Source organism: Scleropages formosus, chromosome 5 (genome assembly GCF_900964775.1).
Source record: "Scleropages formosus chromosome 5, fSclFor1.1, whole genome shotgun sequence".
In the NCBI taxonomy this organism is placed as follows: Eukaryota; Metazoa; Chordata; class Actinopteri; order Osteoglossiformes; family Osteoglossidae; genus Scleropages; species Scleropages formosus.
The window spans coordinates 36,527,114-36,539,720 of record NC_041810.1 but is presented as its reverse complement, the minus strand read 5'-3'; the positions used below and the strand labels follow the sequence as shown (position 1 = coordinate 36,539,720).

The 12,607-nt window shown below is 40.8% G+C and overlaps 1 protein-coding gene across 1 annotated transcript; it reads right to left on the bottom strand.

Annotated features, from left to right (window-relative positions):
- Positions 1 to 10,961: 10,961 nt before the first annotated feature.
- Positions 10,962 to 11,868, bottom strand: gnrh2 (gonadotropin-releasing hormone 2). The gene is made up of 3 exons (XM_018742561.1): positions 11,731 to 11,868; positions 11,202 to 11,282; positions 10,962 to 11,003 (listed from the first exon to the last, which is right to left on the bottom strand). The coding sequence occupies exons 1-3, from the start codon at positions 11,866 to 11,868 to the stop codon at positions 10,962 to 10,964; spliced, it is 261 nt and encodes an 86-aa protein (XP_018598077.1).
- Positions 11,869 to 12,607: the final 739 nt, after the last annotated feature.

Here is a 12,607-nt window from a genome sequence, read left to right as displayed (position 1 = left end):
GGAACATTTCATTTCAATGAAAATGTGAAAGGCAGATTTTCATCGAGAGCACGTGCACTTTCTACTAGTTGTGTTGCAAGGCTCTTTTTCGTCCTTTCTTAATCTTGCAAAACTTTTTCCTAGGGGGTTAGTGGCAGCTTTTTCGTGGTTTTTATTAAGCGACAGGATGCCGGCAAAAACTGAATTCCATGACATTCTCACAAACAGGTCGATTGTCAGTCAACGTCCGCGCTGCACTTTTGGCGGCTTCACATGTTTTTCCTTGTGCAAAATGCTGATTATGATAAAGATTCAGGGAATTACAAATTGTGGCCTACCTTCGAGAAACATTAGAATGACCTGAGCTGTGAAATAATCATCAGACGAAATACATTAAAATAAGTTACCATCTTCAACTGTTACTGATAGAATATGATGTATGTAAAGGGAATAACAATGCTCAAGATTTTTTGTGCGTTCACATTCACAGCTAAATTTATTTACTGAAAGTGGAGTGAAACGCATAATGTATATGAGACTGAAAAAAATATTACTTTTCGGTGAAAGTGTAGGTGTCCTTAGTAGTAAAGAATGAGTTTAAAAAGAGGGGAGGTTTGTTTTATTGTTGACTATTAAGTTTCCATATGATTCATACTCCCTGTTGTGTTGGGTTAAATATTCCACCAGAAGATTTCCTCTCTGTACAACATCCCCCAGGTACACCATATTTGATACACAAAACAGATTTAGGTGTAGTGCAGGGGGATGTGTAGTAAGGGGGGGGCTGCTACCGATATTGTGGTGGTCAAAGGCACAACATAATGCAAGAGAAAAATGCCAGCTAAATAAAGGTAAATGTAATTTTATGGGGAGGGGGTGCGGTGGCGCAGTGGGTTGGACTGCAGTCCTGCTCTCCGGTGGGTCTGGGGTTCGAGTCCTGCTTGGGGTGCCTTGCGGCGGACTGGCGTCCCGTCCTGGGTGTGTCCCCTTCCCCCTCCGGCCTTACGCCCTGTGTTGCCGGGTAGGCTCCGGTTCCCCGTGACCCCGTAAGGGACAAGCGGTTCTGAAGGTGTGTGTGTGTGTGTGTGTAATTTTATGGGGAAGTGAAGTTGAGCTACAAAACATCAGGTTGGAGGGAACTTGTGTGATCTTGCTTCTCAGTATAATGTAGTCATTCACAGTTTTAATGTAAATACAGTTCCTTCAAATATTCCTTCTGTTTATGAAAATGCTCAAATGAATATATGAGGCTTACTTCCTTCCTACCTTCGTGGTGTCTCCGTGGAATGTGGCAGTAAATATTACCATAAAAAGCATAATGAAAATACATATTTGCCATGCCCACACCACTGAAGCGACGTGGAACACCTGGGGCGCGGCACAGCCTGACTCATAAAAGGTAGCATCAGAGCAGGAGCTGATGCGGAACCTTGTTCAGCCTTGTTGCTTGCAACCTTCTTCTTCTTCTTCTTCTTATTATTATTATTATTATTATTATTAGTAGTAGTAGTAGTAGTAGTAGTAGTAGTAGTAGTAGTAGTAGTAGTAGTAGTGGTAGTGTTTAACAAATAATTTGAACAATGAAGTACAACAGCTGTTGACTGGTTGACTGCTCAACACCCCTAAAATTCTGGAGAAGAGTGTCCAGAAAATTTCTCTCCATGTCAGGTGATGGAGCTATGAAGCAGATGAGTACTGTAGTACCAAGCACACTTGGAATCTGCATTGTGTTTGAATGCAGTATTTGTTATAGCCAACATGTGATTTGCTCAGAGGTCCCAAATCAATTCAATGCTTCAGTTCAGATCAGGATGCCCATTCTTCCTGGTTACACACTTCTAAGTTTTAGCATCACATGTGCATGGAAATCTCATAGCAGGACTAACACTAATAACTTGTCCACTTTCTCTATAAAGACTCAGTATTATACCCAGCCTCTTGGTGAAAAAGCACCCACAATTGTCTGATGTCTACTAGAAAATATTCCATCTATGAAGCACTTATCCTTGGGATAGTGACTTTCCCCACACCTCTGAGGGGCCTCTCATATGAGTCAGCTTCAGAGAAGGAGAAAATCAACTCCGGATCAAGAAATCTGGTTCCAGATCAAAGAGTAGAGGGACAAAATAGAGGTTTGAAAAAAAAGGAAAGAAACCCCTCATGATAAAGGAGTTTTAATTTGAAGTCACTAAATTAAGTGAATTTTTCTGTAGAACACTTCTCATTGGAGTGACAGAGCACTGAACAAGATTGCAGTACAAGTCAATATTTATACACCAAAACAAATATGAATAGCAATATCAATAGCTGCTAGGATGAGGCAACTATCAGAGTTCCAAAGAAGCCAAATAGTCACTGCCTAAATTGCAGGTGCATTAGTGACAAAAATGACAAAACACTGGTTGGGGAGGGTCTGCAATGATCATTCATGAATACATTTTCATCCTGGAAATACAGAGGTCTTGGTGTTTAGGCAAATTATAGCCAATGATTTTTTCTCTTGACAGGATAATGTGGTCTGGTGGACTCCCATTCTTTTACTCTGACTCTCTCAACTGGTGTCCCGCAGGGCTCGGTACTGGGTCCTATTCTCTTCTCGATCTACACCTCCTCCCTCAGCCCAGCCATAGCCTTCCATGGTTTCAAACACCACTGCTATGCTGATGATACCCAGCTCTTCCTCTGTTTTCCACCTGGAGCATCAGACATTTCTGCACACATTGTTGCCTGTCTGTCAGACATCTCTACATAGGTGTCTGACCACCACCTCCAAGTCAACCTCTCCAAAACAGAAATTCTTTACCTCCCAGCTAGCCCGTCCTTCTGTCACGATCTATCAATCAAATTGGACAAGTCACTCGTTTTGCCTACCTCCTTGGCTAAGAGTTTGGGAGTGATGATTGATTCAAATCTATCTTCCTTTCAGCACTTTGAAGCCACAACCCGGACCTGCAAATACATCCTGCATAATATCCGCAGGATCCATCCTTACCTCACTATTGACTCTGCCTAATTACTTGTCCAGGCCATGGTGACATCCCATCTGGACAACTACAACTCTCTCTTGTGTGGCCTTCCCGCTACTGCCATCAAACCTCTACAGCTGATACACAACGCTGCTGCATGAGTTGTGTTTGACTTGCCAAAGTGTTCCCATGTATCTCATCTACTCGTTTCTCTGCGTTGGCTTCCTATACCTATCCATATCAAATTTAAGACCCTGGTTATTGCTTACGAATGCATCAGTAGAACTGCTCCTGGTTATTGACCAACTTGATCAACTGCTACACCACAAGCAGACCACTTAGCTTGTCTACTCCTGCTCACTTGGTGGTCCAGAGAAACAGTTAGCAACCATTTTGTGATACTGGTTAATGAGGGTGTATGTGGGGTTTTACTGGCTGATGGGGGTCTCAGAATACACTGCAGGCTTTCACATCTAGGGTAGAACTCTTAACTTGTTGGTCAGTTTTGAGGTCAGATGTGGCTAGGGGGTCTTTTCCTTTCTTTTATAGATGGTGATTTCTTTCATGCCTTTCCACTTTGAAAATAGGTAATTTTGTGAAAATTGGGGTTGGAGTCATGGCAAGCCAGAGCCTAAGCTTTGGGTGGCATGGTGGCACAGCAAGTAGTGCTGCTGTCTCACAGTGCCTTGGTGGTGTGAGAGAATGTGGGTTTGATCCCTGCTCAGTCTGTGTGGAGATGGATGTAGTCTATGTGGGTTTTTTTCTGGGTGCTCTGGTTTCCTCCCACAGTCCAAAGACATGCTGTTCAGGTTCCTCCATAGTGTGTGAGTGTCAGGGAGTGAGTGTGTTTCATTGATCCATGGATGAATAACCTCTTGTAAGTAGTGTATCTAGCAATGTCGTCACCTTGGTGACTGAGGTGTGTGGGCTAGTAACACTACATAATATCTGTTGTAAGTTGCTTTGGACAATAGAGTCTGTTAAGTGAATAAATGTAAACACAGGCCCCAAAGCTGGAGGGGGAGGAGACACACCCAGGATGGGACACCAGTCTACTGCAGAACTTGAACCCCAGACCTGCTGAGAACAGGCTCTGCCCAAACCTGCTGTGCTGCTGTGCCACTGTGCCCCCCTCTACACAATGAACTAAAATTTTTAGAAAGCAATTAATAATCATGTGCTGGAAAATTGCTCATTCCCCCGCTCCTGTTTGGAAGTTATTGTGTGTGTGGGTGGTCACATCTCCCGACCTCTGCTAATGTAGTGGTCAGACCCAGGTATGGCCTCATTCTATGGTATACCATTTGTATGTAGCTGTTCAGTGTAAAGTTTCTTTATATATCAACTTCTTCTTTAGGCATTTATATTGTTGGTAATAAATGTAGATAATAAAAAACATTTCAATAGTATAATAACTCTGTCTGTGACATCACACCCTCTCCCACCAAAAGGATGCTGTGTCCTTGTAAAGACTTGTTTTATTTTGTTCCGGGTGATATCCTGTGAAATACTATCCTTTATATTTAAAAAAGTAAAAGAGAAAGGACGGCAGTTCGAATGGCACAAATTAGCACAAATGTAGCATTACAAATAAGCCTGAATTCGAGTTTCTCCGGCATTGTAGGGGGTGCCGGAGTGAGGTCACGTGCCATGTAAACAACCATGAATATCTCCAGAACCAAAGGAGGTAGAACTGGGGTTTAAATGGCACAAATCGGCAGAAATATAGCACTAATGAATGAGCCCCAATTCGAGTGCCTGCAGCATTGTAGGGGGGCTTGTGACGTCACATATTATGTAAACAACCCCTATTATCTCCAAAAGTAACAGAAATAGAACTGCAATTTGAACAGCACAAATCTGCACAAATGTAGCACAAACAAATGAGCCCGAATTCGAGTTCCTGCAGTGTTGTAGGGGGGCTAGACTGACATCACTTCCAAAATAAATAAATGTTAATATCTCAAAAACTGCAACAGTTCAAATTCTAATTTTTACGACAAAAACAGCACAAATAAGGTTGTTTCCATTTCTACTGTTTGTAGGGGGGCCAACTTCACAGAGCTGATTGATGCCAGTCCATCACAGGGTAACCACACACAGATACTCAATCAAACCATTCACACACTATGAGTAATTTAAAGTAACCAACTGGCCTTAAATGCATATCTTTGGACTGTGGGAAGAAACCATACCACCTAGACAAAACTCTTACAGACCCAGGGACAATATATCTGTAGAAACCTCCAGTAAAAAATAGAAGACCCTTGGACGAAAAATAGATACTGTATTTTCCCACTACACCCTTCATTCAATGTAACTGCATGCATAATATCCATATATTCATGCAAACATCTATACTTTCACTCAGAAACAGTCTGTAGCAGACAACATACAGGTGCTTGCAGTTGCTCTGAGAAAAATCGACACACAGTCACATTCCTTCCTAGACTCTTTCTTTCTCTCATTCTGTGAACCTGTGGTAAAGCCTCAGGTTTTTCTGTGGTTTTGTTGTTTCAGAATAACATTGTGGAGCTCAAGGTTGAAAAGCCAGATGGAGAGATATCATCTCGATGTTCAACACACCTCCTCACTCCCCTAAAATATACACAGGAAAAGGGTTTTACTCTGTTATGTGGTGTTCTTACACAAGTTCCATTTCATCTTAAGAACTCAATTTGTTTTACAATACAATGGCCTCCAACATTATTGCTACTCTTCATAAATATGAACAAAAGTATTATATAATGAAATAAAAAGAACATATGAACAACTCTGAACCATAATAATAAATCAGTAAAGCCTCTGGTTTCTACTTAAATATGCTTCTCTTAAGACACCTATTTATACTAGAGAAATTCAGTGTTCTTCAGAAATACACACACACACACATTGTCTGAAACCACTTGTCCCAAGCAGGGTCTCAGTGAGCCAGAGCCTATCCTGACAACACAGGGCGCAATGCTGGAGGAGAAGGGGACACACCCGGTACGGGATGCCAGTCCATCACACGGCACCCCAAGTGGGACTCGAACCCCAGACCCACTGGAGAGCAGGACCCAGTTGAACTCACTGCGTCACCACACCCCCTGGCTTCAGAAATATCCCATTCAAAATGAATCTACCCCTACGTTATTTTCTGTTTCTTGTTTCTATCAAGAAAAAAAAAGAAATATGCATCAGAATTCAGATTGCGCATATACTTCAACAGGTACTTTTCCACATGAGTGTTAAGGGAGTAGGGCAAAGCAGTGGATTCTAATTTTGGTGAGAACACGATTTTATTGTTGTTGGCTGTTACAAATGAAGAACCTTGTGTGCTGTGCTGGGCAAGGGCAGAGCTGCAATGGGTTGGGTTAAGTCAAGTCAGACTCTTGAACATGCGTCACCTCCGGACGGGAGTCTGACACGGACACGTTACTGTAACGTCCAAACACAGACAAAAAGTATAATAACCCCACATGCAGAGTATATTTATAAGTGCACAATGCAAACTGCAAAGTAGAGTGTACAGGTGAAATGATGCACAAAAGGACACGTATTTTCATAAAGGTGAAAAGTGAACCATAAATCGGTGAGTGGGACTTGAACACAGAGATGTGACGACTGGAACACTGGACCTGGACAGGAGCACAAAAGGCAGGAGTAGATGGGACAGGCACTTCGGACATGAACATAAACACCTATGGAGCAAGACTTGGGAAACATGTAACTTCATCAGGAAATCACAAATGGACTGCTAATTAAGAAAATGCGATCAAGCCTCAATTGTTTGTTCCTTTAATGCTTCACTAATCACCAGATTGTAAACCAGTTGCATGGGTATGAGGTAGTGGCACTAAGTGGCGCCTCCTCTGGCCCATAGAGGTATTACGCATGAACATTTAAGCCTTACATGAGTTTAAGAGATTATGGGCAAACTGAGTCTGGAAGAGGTGAGTTTTCAGATCCTTTTTAAATCTTGACAGAGTTTCAGCAGTTCTGAGTGAGAGGGGGAGGTTGTTCCACCACAACGGAGCCAGATTTGAGATCCTTCATGCTTTACCTTTCATGTGTGGCACCACCAAGCGGGCAGAAGTAGATGAGAGAAGCAGTCTGGTTGGGGTGTAGCGGATGAGCAAGTCTTGTAGATAGCTGGGAGCAGTTCCATTGATGCTTTTGTTAGGCCATAACTAGGGTCTTAAATTTGATCTGGGTTGCTAGAAGCCAATGCAGAATGACGAAGAGGGGAGATAGATGGGAACGCTTCGGCAAGTCAAACACAACTTCTGCAGCAGCATACTGTATCAGCTGGAGAGGTTTGATGGCAGTAGCTGGAAGGCCAAACAACAGCGAGTTGCAGTTGTCCAGAGGGGATGTCACCATGGCCTGGACAAGTAGTTGGACAGAGTGCATTGTGAGATGCAGGAGGACGGAAGGACGGATCCTGCAGATGTTATGCAGGATGTATCTTCAGGTCCGGGTTGTGGCTTTGATGTGCTGAGAGAAAGATGGACTTGAGTCAATCATCACTCCCAGACTCTTAGCCGAGGAGGTAGCCGAAACAAGTGAGTTGTCCAGTTTGATAGAGAGTTCATGAAAGGAAGACAGGCCAGCTGGGAGGTGAAGGATCTCTGTTTTGGAGAGGTTGAGTTATAGGCGGTGATCAGACATCCATGCAGAGATGTCCGACAGGCAGACAGTGATGAGCGCGGAAATGTCTCATGTTCCAGGTGGAAATGAGAGGAAAAGCTGGGTTTTATCTGCGTAGCAGTGGTAGCTGAATCCATGGGAGGCGATGACAGGGCCGAGGGAAGAGGTGTAGATAGAGAACAGCAGAGGGCCCAGTACCAAGCCCTGCAGAACACCAGTTTAGAGAGGCAAGGGAGAAGAATGGAACCCCCACCAGACCACTTGAAAGAATCTGTAAGAGAGTCAGGACTCAAATCATTTAGTGCTGTTCCTTTGATACCAAGCTGACCAAGAGAGGAGAGCAGAATATGATAACAGTGTCAAATGCTGCAGACAGGTCGAGAAGGATGAAGATCAAGGAGAGGGAGGCTATTCAAGTTGACTGGACAGCATCAGACACTGCCAGGAGCTCTGTCTAGGTGGAGTGACCAACTTTAAATACAGACTGATATCTATCAAGGAGATAATCCCGGGTGAGGACCATTAGAGGTTCCTGTAGTGTGACAGAAAGTGTGTTTCACTGGTGTATGGATGAGTGATTTATTGTACATTTACATTTTCTTCATTAATTCATTATTCATTATTGTAGTGTATCTAGCAGTGTAAGTAACCTTGGGCAAATAAGGTGTGGACTGATAGCACTACATAGTGTTTGATGGAAGTCACTTCGGAGAAAAGTATCTCCTAAATGTAAATGATTGATAGAAAATTTCACCCAGTGTGTCAAGACGTTGCTTCATTTGGATCCATTCTTCACCCTACTGCTACTGTAGAAAGTTATAGCAGTAAGTTTGTCCTTCAGATTGTCAATCCAAATTTTCTCTGTCATTAACCACTCTGTTCATGATGCCTGTTAAAAATTACTTTTTTTCAGACTATTCAAGGTTCTTTGGAGTTTCATTGAAGACTCATAATAAAGCTTAAAAAGGTTTTATTACTGTTTTGGAGAATTCCACAAATTGTTACCCATCACAGACATATACACATATTTAAGAAGGCCATATGCGGATGTTAATGCACCCACATGTGTCCTGTGTGTATCCCGTGTGTGTCCTATGTGCATGCAGCTCAGGCCCCAGCATATCTCTATTACGTCTTTTAATAGAACCTGAAATGTGATTATTAGTGTTTTCTTAAAACAAAAGCTAGTCAAGGCATTTTGGTCTGTATTCCAGGTTTGTGAAAAATAATCAAGTTACACAGACCTTCTGTACTTTGGAACTCTGTAGCACACAGTTCACAGTAATAAGTAAAGGAAATAAAAAGAAAAGATATTATGAATAATATAATGACAACTAATAAAAAATAAAGTAAAATAATAAAGACTGTGTACAGGCAAGCAATGGAAAGGTCTGGGTATTTGCCTTACAGATGGATTTTCAAGAATAAATTAGGCTTGAGTAAATCCAGAAGGTTGAATCCCATAGGCACAGTGGGGACATGCCCCGATACACTTATAAGTCATTTTACAAACACAATCAGGACTGGAAGTTTATAACTTGGACTTGTTCACGTCTAACCACTATGTCACAGTTAAGCTTAAACCTAATCTTAACAATACAGCTTAATCCCTTGATTTATTAATGGATCAGTTTGTGTGAAAACATCAGATAATGGAAAAATAAACTAAAAATTCTCTCCACAATGGTTTATTCTAATTTCATCAATAGCTGATACAATACAGGATCTCAGTGTTCCTCTGTTCTGGAATCAGAGGGCATAAGAGAGGATGCCATAAAACATGGACTTGATGCCAGTTTATTATCTCCTAACTTGAAGCAACATTAAAGGTAATCTACTTTAAAATTACTGAAAACAGTAATGTCTATAATTTCCTGTTAATCTCTTATTCAGTGTGTTGTGCTTTACACAGAGAATAAGAGATTAATAAGAAATGATAAACATTACAAGATGGTATCGTTTTTCTCCTGCACTTCATTTTCCACAGGAGAACAAAACAGTGGTGTAAGGAAAGATGAGTAAGTTGGACAAAGTTTTCAGTGTTTGACCTGAAACTTCCTACTGTATTTTGCTTCCACAAGGCTGGGACCAATTCATTACATAGACATGTTTGACAGCATCTGGTTAACTAACCCTAACCATCAATAAAGTGTGGGAATAGGTACATACATCTGTTTATTTGCTGATCGACTTATGCAAAAGTCAGTTATAATAAATTAATGTTTGCATTTACATTTCTCTTTACATTTAACTGACACTTTTTTCCAAAGCAGTGCACCACTTTTGACAGCTGTATATTTTGGCTACATGTTTAGGTGTGAGTTCAACTGTATGTGGCATTTACATGTTATTCTTCTGTTCACAGTCCAAAACATATACGGAAGAAGGCAATAATAAATCACTTCAATACTTTCCCTTACCATGAAAACAACAAGAATGATCATCATGAATCTAATTTGACTTGACAGCACTTACCATACTTAGCCTAAATGGTGATGAGCTGAATCCATATTGTATGCCTTATGGTCCTCCTACATCAATCCTGTGCAGTACATTTTTACCACTATACCAAATCAGCTGACAAACTCAAGTTCAAAATAGATGGAAAATGGTCAATATCAAAGCACAATCAAACTAAAGAAGCATTATGTGAATAAATGAGAAACCTGTGTCAAATTTTTAAATACTGCTATATCGGATTTTCATTATGCTGGACTCCTTTTCTGCATTACGAGTGCCTCTCCAACACAAACATGCATATCTCTATAACAAAATTGCGGTGAACACATGACTAGTATTAACGTAAAAATGTCTGGATTTTTACAAACTCGTAAGCTTTGCCAGGTAAACAACTGTGAACAAGCCACATATTCAGATATAAGAACAAATTTCCCACTTTTATTAAAGAAACAGCTATAACACACACACACATTTTCAGAACCGCTTGTCCCTCACGGGGTCACGGGAAACCGGAGCCCACCCGGCAACACAGGGCGCAAGGCCGGAGGGGGAAGGGGACACACCCAGGACGGGACGCCAGTCCGTCGCAAGGCACCCCAAGCGGGACTCGAACCCCAGACCCACCAAAGAGCAGGACTGCGGTCCAACCCACTGCGCCACCGCATCCCCCCACACAGCTATAACATGTTATTGGTATTTACTGAAGTGGTGACTACTATTTGTTGTCGCAGTCTTTAAGAGAAACAAGATTAAGAAATCTGTAAGCAAAGTAAGTGTGCATAGAGTATGATATCAAGAAAACATATAACTTGTATTATTGGTAACAACCTGAAGTGAAGAAGCATAAAGTGGGTAAAAATTGTCCATGGAAGTCACTAAAGCAATGAGAGAAGAATGTGACAACAAAACAGCAGGTCAGTCCTGTCACTTCCTCTTTCCCCGAAACTCTCTTCTCAAAGCATCCACCTGCCAATAATATTGAGAGTTAGGCTTTTGTTTCCAAAGTCTTCTGCAGTGAACATTTTCATGCCAATTTTATCTCTGACTTAGATTCTTTGTTCAGTGTGTCTTGTTTTCATTTGCTATTATGAATTCCTCATTTTGTTTTTAGATGTTTGCCAGTGACCATACTCTTTTTAATTTTTATCTTCATGCAGTGCTCACCAGAATGGTTAAGATGTTTTTTTGCTGAGGTCTCAGGTAGCTGCATTTTCTGTCCTCACATAATTTAATCTTCTCTGAAACCTAGGTGAATGTGAGAGAGATTATTTTAATTTCTTAAATCAAAAATCAAACATTTTATATAAAAAAGTGTGCGTATAGCTACAGTGAAAAAAAGCCATTACACAATAGCACATATGCATACATTCTTGGAACAAGTGTTGACATGGTTATTAAACACATGTCTGCTAAATGAATAAATGGAAAAGAAATGGACACGGAATTTGAAGCAAATCAATTGAAGCCCACGCCATTAACAAGTGTGGTAACTTTCAGGAATTTGCTGATCCTGAATGACTACAGCAAAAATTCCCAGCTATATAAATGAGTAAAAAGTAAGTTACAAATACTTTATAACCATTTTGCTAAGTGTCATATATTTTGTTATTGTGAGTGTATGTATATACAACAAAAAACATTTCTGACATTTCAACATTAAAAATAATAATTAAAAAAAGCCTTGGAGCTATACCTCGGAGGCAGTAAGCGAGTCCAGCTCCCTCTTCCCACCAGGGTACCAGCCATGGGACCAGTGTTGGGAGCAGGAGAGCTGTGCCCCCAAGCACAGAAGTATTCCAAGTAGCAGTGTCAGCCTGCCTACACACACCATCACCACAGCTGGAAGGAAAACTTCAGAAGGACAAGCTGTTATTGGGAAAAAAGTGTCCTGTAAAATGATTAGTTTTTAGAAAAATATGGTAGTGAGTATACACACACACACACACACACATAGTCTGAATCAGTGAGTGTGAATATTTTAACATAATCGCACTGTATTACTGATTAACTGAAATTATATACGTTGTAATATCAATTTTATACAGCTAAAACCAACGGTCACCAGTCCAATTGATCTTCAACACAGAACTCAAAAATTACTCCAAGTCTTCACAATCAGGTAAATTAACGGAGTCAAAGCAAAAAATCTGAGAATCTGGTGGTCTGTCCGGACTAGGTATGAGAACAATTTTCAAGTCATATGATGTATAAAATATTTAAACTGCAAAATAACTGAAAAGTGTACTTCCAGTTGAAGCGTAGTCAGATTATGCATCTAAAATCTGACCTGTGAAATAGCTAAAATAGACAGTAAAGATTGACATTCAGAAATTTAGCACAGTACGTTAAACAACATGTAGAAATTTAGCACAATTTATCCATGTAAACGTTGAAAAAAGATTAAGATGGTCTCCTACCTTTAGAAATGAGAAATTGTGAGGTCTTTCTGATTATTTTTTAAACTCTTCTCTCTAAATCAATTTATCTGGCATATCGTATGTATCTCAGGTTTTTTTTAATTAAGTAGGTCTTCAGTCTGTATTCAGTTGGTTCGTTTCAAATCCTTTGGT

Bases quoted from the DNA above. Each gene is read 5' to 3' on its own strand.
- gnrh2 (XM_018742561.1), bottom strand. From the start codon at position 11,868: ATGGTGTGTGTAGGCAGGCTGACACTGCTACTTGGAATACTTCTGTGC. The intron at 11,283-11,730 runs GTATAGCTCCAA...ACATTCACCTAG, and splicing joins ACTCGCTTACTGCCTCCGAG to GTTTCAGAGAAGATTAAATT. The intron at 11,004-11,201 runs GTGAGCACTGCA...TATTATTGGCAG, and splicing joins AAAACATCTTAACCATTCTG to GTGGATGCTTTGAGAAGAGA.